This window comes from Harpegnathos saltator, unplaced genomic scaffold, assembly GCF_003227715.2.
Source record: "Harpegnathos saltator strain DR-91 unplaced genomic scaffold, Hsal_v8.6 scaffold587, whole genome shotgun sequence".
NCBI classification, from domain to species: domain Eukaryota; kingdom Metazoa; phylum Arthropoda; class Insecta; order Hymenoptera; family Formicidae; genus Harpegnathos; species Harpegnathos saltator.
In genome coordinates, this window is record NW_020230412.1 from 497,943 (window position 1) to 515,000 (window position 17,058).

General features: G+C 50.2%; 1 protein-coding gene across 2 annotated transcripts in view; it reads left to right on the forward strand.

Moving 5' to 3' along the window:
* Eyg (eyegone) overlaps nucleotides 1-6,901 on the forward strand; it is a 42,684-nt gene extending 35,783 nt beyond the window's left edge. The window contains exons 3-6 of one of the 2 annotated variants that reach the window (XM_025304048.1): nucleotides 208-348; nucleotides 2,086-2,493; nucleotides 4,758-4,942; nucleotides 5,223-6,901. In XM_025304048.1, coding sequence (XP_025159833.1) covers nucleotides 208-348; nucleotides 2,086-2,493; nucleotides 4,758-4,942; nucleotides 5,223-5,810 — 1,322 coding nt within the window. In that variant the 3' untranslated portion in view covers nucleotides 5,811-6,901. The remainder of the gene's footprint in view (nucleotides 1-207; nucleotides 349-2,085; nucleotides 2,494-4,757; nucleotides 4,943-5,222) is intronic. The other variant, XM_025304049.1, reaches the window with a different exon arrangement.
* The last annotated feature ends 10,157 nt before the right edge of the window (nucleotides 6,902-17,058 follow it).

The following is a 17,058-nucleotide window of genomic DNA, read 5'->3' on the forward strand; positions in this document are numbered from 1 at the left end:
GAAGATATGTGGTCGGACGTCCCGGGTGCGTGCATCGCGTGATTTTCGAAAATTATCGGCCCATGATTTTTGGCGTGAGCGTGCTCGCGCGGGAAATATAAACGCGCGGCGCCGCATGCGGCAAGCCGTTTACGAGCGATTTTATCAGGCGGACCAGGACTTTTGCCAATGCGCCGCGTCCTTGAAGACCGTTTTATCGTGTTTCAGGTACGCTGCGGCCGCCGGGCCTGATCGGCGGCAGCAAGCCGAAGGTAGCGACTCCGGCTGTCGTCGCCAAGATCGAGCAATATAAAAGGGAGAACCCGACCATCTTCGCTTGGGAGATTCGGGAGAGGCTAATCTCCGAGGGTAAGATGACAATATTCCACCCCCCTGCGTTCTGCTCGTTCATTCTTGTCCGAATGATAAATTCGTCACACGCTGAGAGTGGCTGTGGACGAGCCAGAAATCGAACGACGGAATCCGATTTCGCGGAGGTCACGTGCGACGGGACGAGCGCAGCGCCGCCGCCGGCGCGGCGGTAATCGCCAAGTGCAACAAGATCATCCGCTGACGAACTAACTCGGCGAAAATTGACACCGGCTAAAAGAACCTTCGCGCTGCGCGCAACGCGCTTAGTCACAGACTTAGCCGAGAGACTTCGTCAGCGCGATGCATAAAATAGCGTGTTCCTTACTTAATTATGCCCATCCTCTGCAGGCCATGCGAGTGCAAACCGCCCGTGATTACAGACGCACGTACACCGCTAACGTGTAATTTAGCGAAAGAATTAAGTTCCTACGGCCTTACTTCTTGACACACATACCTGTTCTCGAGCTCGCGCTCGCGCTCGCGCTCGCGCTCGCGCTAACACGAATCCCGCGACGGACAATTGTTCGTCAATTGCAACATCGTATCCCCGCGTGTGTGTACACGCTGCGTTTTGCACCCAGCGCTCCCGATTCTCAATGTACGCTCACTAGATTACCAACATAAGCGCTCGTCTTTCGCTCGTATTCGATCAATAATATGTTCTACTTTAATTTGATATATCACACGCGCACCATCTAGCGGCAATTTTTATCATTAAACAGTAAGCGCAACTTTGTCATTGAAAAACGCAATGTGAGGCTTAGAGTCCGGATAGAAAAAAGCGGCTAGCTTAGAAGCCATATCTTTCACTGTCCAGTGATTTTTCATTGGTCAACGCTTTTCTGCGATTCTTTTCTGCTAACCTCAATTTCATCAATATCGATAAATTTCATTGTAGAGTTTACCTTGACCGGTACTGATAGTCGGATCTTATATTTAAGATTATCTTTAGTTTATCTTTAGATAGGTCGTTTTATCGGCTACGAAGCATCTGAAGATAAACTAAAGATAATTAAGCAGACGTCCATTGCTTGCGCATTATATATATATATATATATATATATATAAGATGATTTTAAATTTGATTACGAATACCGGCTTAGAATATGCTTGTTGTGTCGCTGAACGTAACCAATGTCTCCAGCCCATAGATCGATTCCGCAATAGTTCTCCCTCTTGCCTTATTTATTTCCACGAGGAATCTCCCAGTATAATATAAAGTTCACGAGCCAACGATTTCCAACGCAACAATGTAAGACTCTCTGGCTGATAATAAAATAACAAAAAACAGCAAAGAACAGTAAAGGCCTTTGCACGTAGAAAATCCGTAACCGCAACCGTAAAGTTATAAGAAACCGTAAGGTTATAAGAAAACTGATCAATCAGAGTCAATTATTGGCCCTGCTCTAGAGGAATAATCGACTGGGATTGGTCAGTTTTCTTACGATCTTAAGGCTACGATAAAAATTCTACGCGCAATGGCCTTAAGAGCCGATCAGGACAGGGCCCGCAAATCACACACACACACACATACACAGCCGGCCGCAGATCAAGCCATTAGCAGGCCAATGCTCGAGCATCCGCCGTCCTAACCTGAAAATTATCGAGCCCTCGGCCGGGCAATAATAATCAATAAAAAGAAACGGCCTCGGGGCCAAAGCCGCGCGACGCGCCTTCCCACACGACCGCCCGCTCAAGGAGACGTTGTCCACTCGGCCACTCGGCCTGTTCCAGGGGTCTGCAGCAACGCGACAGCGCCGTCGGTCAGCAGCATCAACCGGATACTGCGGAACCGCGCGGCGGAGCGCGCGGCCGCGGAGTTTGCGCGTGCCGCCGGCTACGGGCTGTACGCGGCCGCCGGGCCGCATCCGTACTTCAACTCGCACCAGCATCCGACCACGAGCCACCACCTGCCGGCGGGCTGGCCGGCCGCGCCCGGAGCGGCCGGCCACCCGTGGATGTTGCCACCTCTAGCTACCGGTATCTCCGGCGCCGCCGCGTCCGCATTGCTGTTGCCGCCGTCGCTGAGCCCCGGCGCCGCGGCCGCCGCGGCCGCGGCCGCGGCAGCGTCCGCGTCTGTCGCCGGCAGCACCGAGCACGCGTTGCACGCCGCCGACGCGATCGCTCGCGGTTACTTGCAAGGTGACGACCACGACGACCGGGCGAATCGTCAGCCTGACTTTCTACGCAGGCTTGGGACTCTCGGCTCTCAAAACGCTCAAACGAGGAGTCGTCTCGGCGCTCTGCCGTTAAGGCTTAGTCAACAATAGATGATTTAAGCTTTAAGAACTTGACCAATTACAGTCGAAGATTCTCCTTAACTTTTGATTGTGACTGGTCAGTTTCTTAATGCTTAAGGTGTAAAGTGCTCATTTAACGTGTTGGGAATTGCTCAATTTACTTGAGGCTAGAAATTACAACTTAAATTGGTATTTTAAGCCTTAAGTCTTAAGAAATTGATCAATCACAGACAATGTTAAGAAGAATATCTGATTACAGTTGGTCAGTTTCTTAAAACTTAAATCATCTATTGTAGACGAGATCTAAGGGTTTTCTAGAGCAGGTCGTAAGTCGTGAGCGTATTGACCAACCACAGTCGATTATTTCGAGAAATGACCGACTGCGGTTGGTCAATCTGCTCATGACTGGTGACTAACCGGTGGCTTGTTGTAGAGAGCTCTTCAGGGCCCAGGGTGCGCGGAAAAACTGAAGCAACAAGATGCAAGCAGTAAGCAAATGAAGCAATTACGGTTGAACGTTTTTCGGCCATAGGAAGAATAATAAATTGACATCCTGGTCCTTCTTTCCTTATTGCTTACGTCTTATGCTGAAATTCCGTATATCCGGGTCCTTGCTCATTTCGGGGAGTGACTCGGTAGCATCGTCGATATACTCGAAAGTCGTGGTGGTTTGGGTTTCTCGTCGGATTCTCGTCAGCTTTTCATGACTCGCTGCAAAGTAACGGTTATATTCGTCACGCGATAAACGGAATCGCGTTGGAGTAATTGACAAAAAATAACACCATTGCCGAGTCGTTTCTGGAAGAGTAACTCGCAACGCCAACGAAGCTGAAAGTAACGCGTTACTTTCCAACCTTGTTAATACGCGATGCAACGTTGTTCGCTTCTTGTCGTCTTGATTGACCAAATTTTGCATCAATTATCGTTCGAAGCGGTCGACAAACCGGTTGCCGGTTATTTCTCCCAGAGGAATTGTCTCGATGATGCTGCTGAGGACGTGGGAAAACAAGTCGAGAGACTCCTCATTAACATTCGCGCGAAACGGTTCAACGCTCTTTTAATGAACGTCAATCGTCGTAAGCGTCAATGATCCACACTATGGAGGAAGAGATGAATCGAGACAAAAGCTTGAATCGAGGTAAACGAACACAATTTCAGGGTTGTTTACGGCGAACCGGTCTTACCTCTTTTAGCAAAATTTTCATCGTTCGTGTTTCAATCATTCACGTTTATGTAAAGCGAGCTCGAAATTTTCTTTAATGGGGTAATCACAGGATCACTTTCAGCACATTATTCGTCATACTCGTCTGATTTGCTTCATCATCTTCCAAACGGAGACAGAGTTACTTGCATCGCGCGCACTTTAGCCACTTTTCGGCAGACGGAAGAACATCTGTACGTTATGTGTAGTGCTGTTAATCCTTCACCGTCCCCTCAAAGCCCAAATCGGTTTCGGAAATTTTGGTTTTAGGTATAAAGTTGGCAGGCCTGACTTCGATACTTTCCGTAATTGATCATCTGACTAATCGTCGAGATAATAAATAATAAAAAATCTGTCCACTTCTATATTTAATATTACAAAATTAATAAAACCAAGTTTGCAAACGGAAATAGTATATGATTGTGGATGTCCAAGCGTGATCGGCTGATCAACAGCGGATCAATATCTGAGTCAGTTTAAGATCTACCAACCTTACAACTAAAAAGGGAAAAAAGATTTCCGAAACTGATTTCAGAATCTGCAGCTCAGACAATCTTTTCAGATCATAACTCATTCAACTTATCCGATGAATTTGCCTCGCAGCTTGCGCGGCAAAACGCGCCCAATCTTGACTCTATTCTTTTAACTCGATTTTGTCTCGGTTTATCACACTTCACGTCGACAACAGTCGTTTGATTTCTCGTGCTTTCTGTCCTCTTCCGAAGAAGAGACGTAAGTTCGCGGACAGGAGGTTTCCTCGCTGCATATCGCGTGAGCCGCGGAGAGCTTTTCGGAGAGCCAGCCTTCCAACGGGAGAAACCTTTCACCGCGGGGGAGGAGGGAGACGGCCGCGTTCCTAAAGTCACACGCAACCGTTCCGCGTCCGCGTGTTCGTCGCGCGAGCGACTCGCGCTCGGAATCAGAGCATGGCTCCCTTGGAACGACGCGTTTGTCTTGATGCGCAGACGGTGACGGGGACGACGGAAGCTTGGACGGCTCGGAGCAGCCCAAGTTCCGGCGCAACCGCACGACCTTCAGCCCAGAGCAGCTGGAGGAGCTGGAGAAAGAGTTCGAGAGGTCGCACTACCCCTGCGTGTCGACGCGCGAGCGTCTCGCTTCGAAAACGTCCTTGTCGGAGGCGCGCGTTCAGGTGAGGATCCGCCGCATCGCGCGGATAACGGATAAGCGGTCGACGCTGACGTCTACGCAGGGTCCCGAAGAAAGCTCTGATCTCTCTCTCTCTCTCTCTCTCTCTCTCTCTCTCTCTCTCTCTCTCTCTCTCTCTCTCTCTCTCTCTCTGTCTCTCTCTCTGTCTCTTCACGTCCGAAGTCCGGCAGAGGACCCTGCGGAGACGAGTCGCTCGCGTCCGGAAATCCCGACTTGTCCGACTTGATCACGAGCGTTCTAACGACCTAACTCGTGACTCTTAGGTTTGGTTTTCCAACAGACGGGCAAAGTGGCGTCGTCACCAGCGCATGAACCTCTTAAAGCGCTCGCCACCACCGCCACCACCGCCACCGCCACCGCAGCCGCAGCCGCCGCCGCAGCAGCAACCGCATTCCGCTACGTCCGCTATGGAAATCGGCCAGCGTACGTCCAGCTGCTCCATTGCCGGCATGGGCGGCGAAAGTAGCGCGTTCCGCGCGGTCGTCGCCAACTCGGCCGGCCGGGAGCCCGTAGACAGGTCGTCCGAGCGCATCGACCGGTTCGAGTCGTTGCCGAAGCAACCGGAGAGGAAGCCCAGCGCTTTCCGGATGATCAGTCAACTGGTGGGCAACGACTCGACCGGGCTGTCCTCGCGGGCGACCAGTCCCGCGTACGAGCAACGCCAAGGACCCCCGCTGGCGCGCGGCCCAAGCCCCGGCTCGGCGCACCGGCTGCGCTTCGACGACGAGGACGAAGACGAGGAGATCGACGTCCAAGACTCCGATCAAGACGTACCATCGCCGCCGCCGGTCGCTTGGAGGGACCACTGGACCGATCAGCAGCCCTTGGAGCTGACCAAGCATGACCGTTGAGACGCGTGTGTATGTGCATGTGTGTTGAGCGACCAAGTCTCGCTGTGCTGTTCGATTACTCCAGTCGTCGTCGTCGTCGTCGTCGTCGTCATCGTCATCATCATCGTCGTCGCTCGCGGCCAGGTGATGGGATTTCGCTCGCTCAGAGTGTTTATTTATTGCTGGACTTCCCCGCTGGAGCCACCGCCAGTGACCAGAAAGTCGGGGGAGACATCACGCTCTATGGTGCTGCTTGAGTCTAGAGTGCGAGTTCCGTCGGTCCGGCGACGCGACGGGACCGGAAGTTTGCCGCGTCCTTCGACGTCGCCGATCTGGCTCCTCGGTGCGCGACATTGCGCGGATGTCGCGAAAACATTTCTTCTCCGCGACGGACGCCGCGGAGTGCGCGAGTGTCGTCGCGGTGCCGTGTGACAATGTCGACGAGAACGCTGTGTCTCATCGGACGTCGCTGTGATCGTCGCGGGTAATGCCGATTTACCGGGCCGCTCTTTTCTCTTTCCAGCCGAAGAGCCGCTCCCGGGCGGCGCGTCGGCGAGGAAGGATGTAACGTGAGAGCGAAGAGCGAGCGAGCTCGTCGCGAGCTTGCCCGGAACTAGTCCTAGAGAATCCTCTATGAGATAGAGAAGGGGGGGGGGTATGTGCGTTACCTAGAGATATCTGAGATAGGAGTAAGTGGATGGAAGAAGACGCGAATAATCCTCTGTACCAACTCTCTGTTGAGATAACGTTTATTTAAATGAATCCGTTTGTAAATATTCACACGGTGTCACGATTCATTTTCACTCTCTTTCTCTCTCTCTCTCTCTCTCTCTCTCTCTCTCTCTCTCTCTCTCTCTCTGTCTTTCCCTTTCTCTTTCTCTCATCTATCTCTCGCAAACTCTTCCAAATTCTTTCTCAACTACCCTGTCCGACGGACGAGCTGACTTTCCGACGAGTCTCTCTTCTTGACGAATATATTGCCGCACAACGAAATATGCTATATTGAAATAAATTTACACAAACATTCTCGACGGTCTCGCTGCTTACCGAGTTGCCTCTCTCCCAATCCCACAATGCTGAAACAACGACGCGTTGAGGACGACGTCCGCAGTTAAGAATCGTCCTCGACTGCCACCGTCGCTGCGCGGCTTCTTCGTCCTCCTCAGACACAGCAGCTCGATCTTTAAGAGTCACCTTTGCCGTGGAGAAGCGTCAGCTCCGTTCTTCAAGATGGTCTGAAATACACGCGAAACCAGTGTTGGGGGCATTTAGTCCCACCGAACCTCCTGCGCATGTGTCAATCTACGTCACAACTACGTCCAAAGTTTTGATAGACTCGTACTCGCTTATGCACAATAGGGTGCTCTTGGGACGAAACCAATGTAGCAATATAGGATTATGGCTGCGTTCCAATATTCACTGCCAGTACTGAAAATACATCATTTGTGACACATATACCGTAGATTTCAGTGTTAGCAATGAATATCGGAAAGCAGCCTATATAGGAAAAAAAAAAAAATGAAAAAAGATATGGTTCGGGCTCCACAAAAACCTCCAATATTGCATTTAGCATACGAGTGTGATAAGCAGTTATACGCGTGACGTAAATTAATGCTTGTGCTGAAGGTTCGGTGGGACTAAAATGCTACCAACACTGCGCGAAACCGAGGGAGAAGGCGGACTGCGGTCGCCGACGTCGGCGTCGAATCGCGCAGCAACGGACGTCAACGCCGCTCTGATTTACGCTCTTCGGCAATTATCCCCGGTGAGATGCGTTTCCGCGTGTCTATTAGCGCACAACGCAACACAGCAGATGCTTCGCCGCGAGATGAGGCCCGTACCTAACCTAACACTTCCCGTACTTACTTATCTGTCGCCGACGAGCAGCCCGCGGAAATCGCGGACGTTCCCGGCGATCGCGCGACCGTATATCAAATCGAAATGTCGTTTTGTCCGAAGGCGAGGAGAAGCAAGAGGAGTACAAGGGAAGGGTAAAATCAAGGAAGGTAAAATCGAGCGTTATCTCTCGTGCTTAACGTTCCATAGAAGCGAGACGCGGGTTCGTCGCTTATCGTCGTTCGGGACGTTCGTTTTCCATAAAGTAGCTGAAAATCGAAAAGAACGATCTTATCCTCTCTCCCCCCCCCCTCTCTCTCTCAGCCGCGAGCGCGTAAAGTCAGCCGTCGTAAAAACACTGCTCACTTACGCTGCATTATCGCCATAAGCCGCGAGATCCCAATTAGAAATCCGCGGCGAATCGACACGCGCGATCGCTTCTAAATTTCCGCTTACTTCCACGCGCGGCGCGCGTGAACGTGTCAATTCGACGGCCGGCGAGCCGCTCGTCGTCCCGCGACAAATTCATTGGCCGGCCAACGTCGTCGGCGAATAAGTCGACGGTATCCACGCGTACCCCTAAAACCACTCGGCCGCGCGCGTATCCGAGGTGTCCCCAAGCGGGGGACGGGGATGATGCAGCAGGTCTCTCTCGCAGAGCGAGAGAAAGAGAAAAGGCGAAGGCGAGAGGGGAAAAAGCGCACGGAGGGGGGATGAGGGAAGGAGCTCATCGACGATTAACTCGAATCTACGGTTTCGTCGGGCTCGCAAATAAGGAATCTGCGCGCGAAACTGGTTTCTCCGGGCGACACTCTCTTCCACGGGCACGGGTGGAATCGCTTGTCGCCGTCTCGAGAGAGCACGAAAACATCGGATCCGCCGACATTTCGGATATCGTGGCCCGCGTCAACGGGCTGCGCGAGCGCCGAATTTATGGCCACGCTCGGCTTCACGAGCCCGTGAATACGCGCGCGAGCAAGCTCGCGAGCACGCCAGGGCAAGAGAGGAAGACCGAGCCGGCGGCGAGGGGGGGGGGGCGGGAGAGGAGAGGAGAGGAGAGCGAGATCGCGCGCCGGCGGAGCACGTAATACGAGCGGACTCGTTAATGGCGTTAACACGACGAATCGACGCACCTTTTCACGCGCATGTCTCTGTTTTTTCGGGCCCGGCTCCGGCCGGGCCTCGTCCGGCGGCGGGAGAGGAAGCCGCAGGAAAAAGGGAAAGAGAAAGGGAGAGAGAGGGCCTGATTCTATTTGCGCGCGAATGAAACGGCCGGGACAGCGCCGCGTCGGGGTGCGGGTATAAAAATGTAAAAAACGGACGCACACCGCGAGAAACCAGAGATTCGGGCTACCTCTTCGTGGTATATGGAGCTCGCGGATTTTTCGGGACGATCGTCACGCGCGTCCGTGTAATCCGAGCCGGCCGAAGGTGGAACAGGTGGAGGATGCCCAATAACGAAACCAGAAATCCTGGCGAAAGGATAGCGATCGCGATTGTTCTCTTTCTTTCTCTCTTTTTGTTTCACTTTCACTGCCCGGGCAAGGGGAAGAAGGGCCTCTGCGGCGTCCTCATGGGCGACGACGGCCGATTTGTCCGAAAATTATCGGCGCGACACTTGGAAGGTGCAGCACGGCGCTCGATCAGAGCCGAGAATCTTGCCGCGGAAACGTGTCGAGGCCACGGCAGCTTTTCAGCCACTATTGAGTTACATCTAACCTCTCAATGATGAACGCGTGACTTAGGGGTGCAGCGCCTTTAGCGCCCTCTGTGACATCAACGTTTCCCTGCTTTTCAACGCGGATGATATCAAATCCTCTCCTCGTCAGCAGCTTCTAGGTTAGGTTTTGAGGAATGAACCAGCCAGTCATACTATTGCGATCTTGCGTTGCACACAGTTAAAAACCCACGAGCTTGAAAGGTGAAATTTATAAAGGACATTCATAAAGCAGTAACCACACTAACGATTGCCGATTGGATCGCAATTGCGATTGGCGATTGGCGATTACTTTTCAACCAATCAGGGCAAAACAGGCACCGATCGAGATTAGTGATTGCTCTTTAGACAATGTTCTGTTTTAATCGCCAATCGCCAATCGCAATCGTAATCCAATCGGCAATCGCTAGTGCGATTGTGGTTTAAAATGGTAGGCCAGGCTCGTAGAGTAAAAAGCGCATGGAGTGGAAAGACAGCTGGAAGTAGTCAAAAAGTATATATCCGCGATATCGCGCGGATTTCGCGGCGATTAGCTGCTTGACGGAGCATCAGCTTCGCCGGTTCGTCACCCTTCACCCTGAATCGGCGGCTTCTCGCTGCGCTGCGGACCGGCTCATCCTCTGCGCGCGCGCAGTTTCATTCACCTGCCGGCCGCTACATACGAGCGGCAGAGCGCCAGACCCAACACAAACAGTCGGCAGAAGCATTGTAGTGCCAACGGAATCGCCAGCGGCATCGGCACCGGGGCGAGGATCGGTCGGCGACTCCCGACGCAGAGGCAAGAACCGAACGAACGAGCGCGCACGTGGAAGGACAGAGGTGGGAAATAGAACGCGAGGACGCGCGCGAAAGAGGAACGGCTCGAGTCAGCTCAGCGGCGGCGGCGGCGGCGGCGGTGGCGGCGGCTGTGGCTGCGGCGGCGGAGGAGGACAGCAGGAGGAGGAGGAGGTTAGTCGCGTCGGACACGCTCGAACGGTCGGCCACGGGAAAGCAGAACGTAACAATTACTATCCGAGCCCGAGATCGGTGCGCGCGGCAAGATTAACGATCTTACTCTCTCGGCGAGCACGTCTTCTCGGTTCGGCCGCGATTGCTCAGCGCGGGAGGAGCGCGAGGGGGCCGCCCGGCGTTAAAGTCACCTCCTCCTTGGTTCAATGAGATATTGCCTGCCGAGGTAGCCGAGCGTCTCGCGCGCGCGGTAAATCGCGCGCTCGGCCGCTTGCTCATTCGCTTCGGGAGATCACTGTCTCTCTTTCTCCCCTTCCCCTCCCTCTCTCTCTCTTTCTCTGCCTCTCTCGCTCGCTCGTTACCACCGTCGGCCGTGGTATACGCACAGCAGGCGTATACTCGAGCTGAGATATTCGAATGTTAGCGAGAATTAGGGGATTACCGGCGGCTCTCGTCGCGCGTTCGCCCCGTAAATTGCGTTAAGTCACTTCCGTCCGTGAGAAAATATCGGGACGATTGGCGCGATTCGTTCGCGACGGCCAGAGGCAGTTGGGCGGGGGGGGACTGGAGCCGGGGGGGGAAGGGAGGAGGAAATGCGAACGCGTCGCGCGCTTAATCGGCCAAATCACGCGATGACGCTTTTGCGAGGAGAGGCGCATGTTTGCGTGCGCATTAATAACCGAGGCGCTACCGAAATAGTGTGGACGGTACTGAATGAATGACAGCAGTGTATTGGTGATTCGAAAATCGTCAGAAAATGGTTGGCAGCGCGGAAAACGAAACACACCTGCAGTATCTCGTGTAGTAATTAGCACAGTAGAATATAACCTCTACAACACAGAAGCAACATTGCTAGAATATTGCAGCAATATTGCAGCAACATTGCCGCAACTTTTGTATGCTGTATGGGTAACCTATCTAAATATAAAGATTGAAAGTAAATTTGGAGTTATGGCAAGCAACATAACAGTAATTTTACTTGGTGCGCAAAGTATCGCAAATTTTATTGGAGATAATTTTCAAAGTTTATCAAATCAAATAATGAAAGAAATATTTCAAATATTTTATATGTTTTATTTTCACTTCCGTGTCGAGTATCGTGTATTTTATTAGTGACGTTTCTCACGCTTCTTATTTATACAAGTCCAACATTAATTAACAACCAAGCGCCATGTGCATTATTGAACTTGCACTTCTTCGGAATAATGTGTGAAATTAGCCGAAAGTCACTAATGCCCTGGAATCTGTTTTGATGAAAAAGACAATAAATTTTAGTACTTGTATACTGAAGACTATATGCCTGTTCCGAAATCGGTTTCGGAAATTTTGGTTTTAATTGTAAAGTTAGTGGACCTTAAAGAGTAACTCAGGTACGTTCCGTAATTGGTCAGCTGGTCACGCTTGGATGTTCACAGCCATGTATTATTTCTGTTCACAAACTTGGTTTTAATTACTAATTTTGTTTTATTAGATAGAAAATGAATAGATTTTTTATTATTTATTACCGGATCTCTCGATTGTAAAGTCAGTCGCATAAATTAGCCGATTAACGGACGAATCAAAATTAGTTTAAGGCTTACCAACCTTATAACTAAAACCAAGGTTTCCGCGACTGATTTCGGAACGGGTCTTTTATCGGCACGCGAAAACAGTATTGTTAATATTGTCAGCGCATTTCGGAACGCAGCTCGAGTTACAGGCGATTAACAGGTCTCTCGCAGCGGTTTTTATTCGAGATCACAATCGCGCCGCCGGACTTTTGGGAACGAATATCCGCAGAGTGTCGGAGGGGAGGGAGAGTATAATTGGGCGCGTGCACTTTTTCTCCTTTCTCTCTTTCGTGTTTCTTTATATTACGCGACGGGACTGCAAAATATTAGGTAACCAAAAAAATTCGTGCGGCTTTGTGCATTAAAAATTACACAAGAGCAGAAATATTCGGAAAGAATGTCATAATTGATTTTCAAGTGATTCATCTCCAGAAGAAAATTTTTTAAACCGCTTCTGTTCCATTGCAGTCCGCTCTTTTAGCGCATCTTCTCTAAATGCTATGCATATCTTGCGACATGTTTCTGTGATTTTTGATCCAAATTTAAATTCGCAAAGCAAACACGCTCGAATTAGGGCATCGTATATGAAATGACATAGATGCATATGCATAACATAAGAGCTTACGGATATACGCATCAAGTATTAAGCCGCCATATTGATTTACACGACTTAATACTCGATACTCATTGGTCCATAAGCTCTTATGTTATGCATATGCATCTATGTCATTTCATGTGCGATGGCTCTTACACTCGATTCAACAGACATTTTAAAAGGGTGAATAATTACAAACTAAAAGACCATGTCACGACGAAGCTCACCAAAAAACTCATTGCCTCGAGCTCAAACAAAAACCGCAGGTGAACTTTCACCTGATAAAAGCGGCTCTGTTGATGAGTGGGGCAACGAGCGACTTTGTCATTCGCGACGACTGAATTTTCCGTCGTCTGAAGGGCAGACGAGAGTTCGGTTGTAGCAGCAAAGTTCTCTATACGACGTCGTTTCTATCCAGCCGGTTCGTTTTCTCGTTTATCTCGGTTACGAGCGAGCTTTAACGAGCACAGCTGAACATTCGGACGAACGAAAATTCAGTCCCGAGCGATTGTTTCTCACGCGGCTCACAATGCTCAGACGTCTTCGCTCGCGCTAACAGAGTTATCGCCCCCCTCCCCCTCCCCCCCCGTCAGACCGGCATTTTTCATCCAAGGTTCCCGCTCGGTCGCGCGAGCTGCGATTTTTTCCCTTGGTGCAAAATGCACTTCTCACTGGTCGTGAGATGCACTTGAAGATTTTTCGGGAGGGTCCCTTTCACGTTTGTGGACATAATAAGACGGTCGATCGACGGCGGGACGGCGGTACTCGTGCGTAATCGCGTCAGCCCGATCGATCGTTCCCAAGTCGTCGCTCAGCCGTGCGCGATCTTTCTCTTCCCGTCCGCTGCGAAAAAGCGCGACATCGGAGACAAGGGAAGACATCGGCCGGATATAAAAAGATTCGGTGTGTACGCTCGGCGACTCAGGGCCGATACGTCGAAAGTGTCGAATCCGCTGAAAAGGATGTTGCCCGTTTGCCAGGATTCAGAAAGGAAGAAAGAGAAGCTGCCCGAGCGGGACGAAACGCGACGAAAGACGGCCGGTGTGGGAAGAGGGGCGGGGCGGGGGGGAGCGGGGCGGGGTGGCGCGGTCGGCAATAATACGCGAGAAATCGTGAATTAGTGAGAGTCTTTTTGAGCGTGCGGACGGAGAAAAGGAGTGCCCGATGATTTCTCGCCCAATTAGAGTCGACCGGGCTATAAACTTCTCCGCGGATAAGATAGGACCCCGGTTTTCTGTTTCGGTTCCCGTGTCTGCGGCGAGAGAAGAGCCCGTAATGTCCCGCTTCAGCCCGGAAGCCTTCCAGGTCGGGCATATAGGCCGGGAGTTAGTTTGGCCTGTGTGTGGAAGGTGAGAGACAGAGAGGAATCGTGATCGTGGTCTCGGCCCGGCGCGGCGTAACGACGCCGAGAAAGAAAACACATGCGGAGAAAGAGAGGGAATGAGGGAGGGGGAAAAGGGAAGACACAGGAAGAGGGACTCGAACCGAAAGAAGTCGCGCGGTCGAGAGAAAGAGAGAACGCGAGCGGGGCGCGCGAGAAAGAGAGAGAGAGAGAGAGAGAGAGCACAGTGACGCAGGGTGAGAGCCTGCGGCGGGGGGGGGGCGGTAAGGGGAAGGGAAGAGGGTACCTGAGCATTGGGACGGAGCTAATTGGCTCGTCCACTGCCCATTGAAATCGCCGTCTTGGTATCGCCTTCGATTCACGGGGCACATATACGCGCCAACGTTTCAGGACGATCAATTAAATGGAAATGATCGGGAGATATCCCAGTAGAAACAGACGTTCTCGCACGTTTCACGCTCCGTCGGGTTAAGCCACGGCGACCGGGTCGGGCCGGGACGTAGTCCAAAAACGATTGTCGACTTTTCGGCACGCAGCGCAGAGAAATAGAGCGGACGACGTGAGAGGGGGAGGGGGGAGGAGCAGAGAGAGAGAGAGAGAGAGAGAGACGATCGCGAAACCGGGATCTCGCGCCTGGTCGCGTGCATCGCGCTGACGATTCAGCGAGCCGCGAGTATAGAGATCGGCTTGGAAGGAATGCACACGGTCGAGCGTGTCGGCCGACATTTCCGTCGCTATGCTTTACGACGATTTTGCCGAGACGGGGAACGTACGCTATCGTTTTCCCTTATCTTCCTCTTTCTCGACGCTGCGAGCGCCGCGCGTTCCTCGAGGACGTCTCTACTCCACTTTCGAAATTTCGAGACTCGCTGAAAATACGCGCGATGCCGCTCGGAGAGTGGAATGCTCGATTGGAGCATTGCTGATTTATCGATGATTGAATTACGCAGCGCTGTGGGCTTGCGAGGTCTCCGGTGTTAATCAATATTTTATATTTCTCCTATACGCGAATTATTTATAACTTATTATAAAGAAAAAAGTTTTACTCCAACGGGACTTCCGTCGTTTTAATAGGTATCGCTGGAAAGCGCACAGCTGGAAATCGGAGATGCGATTTTTTGCTTGAACGTCCCCGTGAACAGTTGTTCAGCTTCCTGTGATGAGATATCGTGTGGAATTCAGTAAGCTAAAAGATAAAACGGTTAAAGATTGTACTTTTAATTCTTCAATCAATAATGGAGTCGGAAAAAGTCTGTAGTTTGTTATAAAACTTTTATTCGTTTCTTCATATTTGATAGAATTTCAGGTTTTGTTATATTGCTTATTTCTACTTTCATGTTTGAGAAAAGAATTTACTTATAAATAAATTTTCTGTTACATTATTTAATCCCTTCTAGACTCTTTCATCTTGAATTTATGAACAGGTAAACAGTCGTTTTTTTTCGCACGAATCACCAACGATACGTTCCGTACAGCATACAAAGTTGTAAAACGTTGCCGCAACAATGTTGGAACAATGTTGCAATGTTGCAGCAACGTTGCAGCAACATTGCTGCAACTTCTGTGCTGTATGGGATAAAATCAAAATATATTTCTCTCCTCGTTTTATTGGCTTTTCATTGTTCATACAACTAATTTCTTAAAGGTAATTAATTACTATACTTTATACATAACTTGGTACCATTGGTGACTGTCACAACATTCAAAGTGTTCAGTCACACTTGGAACTTATAGTTTAATATTCCAATCGATCGCGGTAACTTTGTTCTTGCGACACGTCAGAGATTCACCGTTTAGTTCCGAACGAAAATATCCACTCGACGACTCAATGGCGAATTTACTCCAAACGAATTCCAGTAGAATTTCTTCGCTCGAAGAAACTTCCACTGGATATCTCACGCTCCTGTTCCTCTGCGAGAAATCGCTTCCTTATCTCGAGCGCGTTTATTAAATACCGTGCGCCATACTGGATATACCGTGTATATCCACGTCAAAGTTTCTAACTAGTACATCAGTACTATAGCATGTAATCTCGTCATATAAGCAGTATAAACGTAATATTATTATCCTCGCGTGTAAATCGCTCTTGATGATTTCTCAACACGAGAGAGAGAGAGAGAGAGAGGGGGGGGTAAGAGAAGGGGGAGAGGGAGAGGACGCGCGCGAGCGGTGTCGCGCTCGTTTAAATTCATCCGTCCGCGAATAATCGGCGGAACACGAGCGTTCCCGGCGGCGCGCACCGGGATCGGGTGCGATTTTCCACGCGATAAATTTCCACCGCTAACATTCGCGCCAAACAAGCAAGTGCCAACCGCTTCCGACCGCTTCGATCCGCGTGTCTAAATTATTATTGGCGCGACGCTTCCGCGGCGAACGACACGCTCGTAAAGCGGCATTTATCTCAGTCAATTTGGAGCTCGGGCACTCAAGGAGCGCACGTCGCGGAATATTCCTCGCGATGGCGACACCGTCGGAACTGTCTCGGATGCAATTCTCGAGCGAAAATGCAAATTCCGCCGCGCTGGCCGCGGGGGCTCGCCCGCGAACGTGTGGCCGATTAGAAATGCGACTGGCCGACCGTAATCGAATCGGTTAGCGTGGACTAAATGAAATTTCCCTCATCATTAGCTCATCATTAGCTCGTTAGCGTACACTTGTTATGAGGCGCAATCGCGGTTTTTCTGGGGGCCGGCTATATTCTCTTTCCGTTCGATCTTTGTGCAACGCATGTTAATTAATGCAATTTTAATTCACTGATCAAGAGTCGGGTCGGGAAAAGTCTTTAATCTATCATAAAATTTTACTTATTTCTTTATATTTGATAGAATCTTATTTGTTTCTGATGCTTTTGTGTTGTATTGCTTATTTTTACTTTCATACTTGAGAAAGGAAATTTACTTATAAATAAATATTATTTTTTGTTACATTATTTGATCCCCTGTGGACTCTTTCATCCTGAACTTATGAACAGGTAAAAGTCTTTTCTTTCGCACGAATTACCAACATATATACATAAATTGAAATATACTTTTCTCCTCGTTTTATTGGCTTCTCATTGTCTGTACAACCAACTTTTTGAATATTTTTCATAATAAATTATTATACTTTATATGTAACTTAATAACATTGGTGACTGTCACGATATTCAAAGTGTTAACTCATACTTACAGTTTACTATTTAATATTTTACAAACAAAGATTGAATTTCTGTATTAACAGGATATGCTTTTTCAGTCAAGTATTCGCAGTTTGCTATGGAACGTTCTGTCTATGTAGATTAT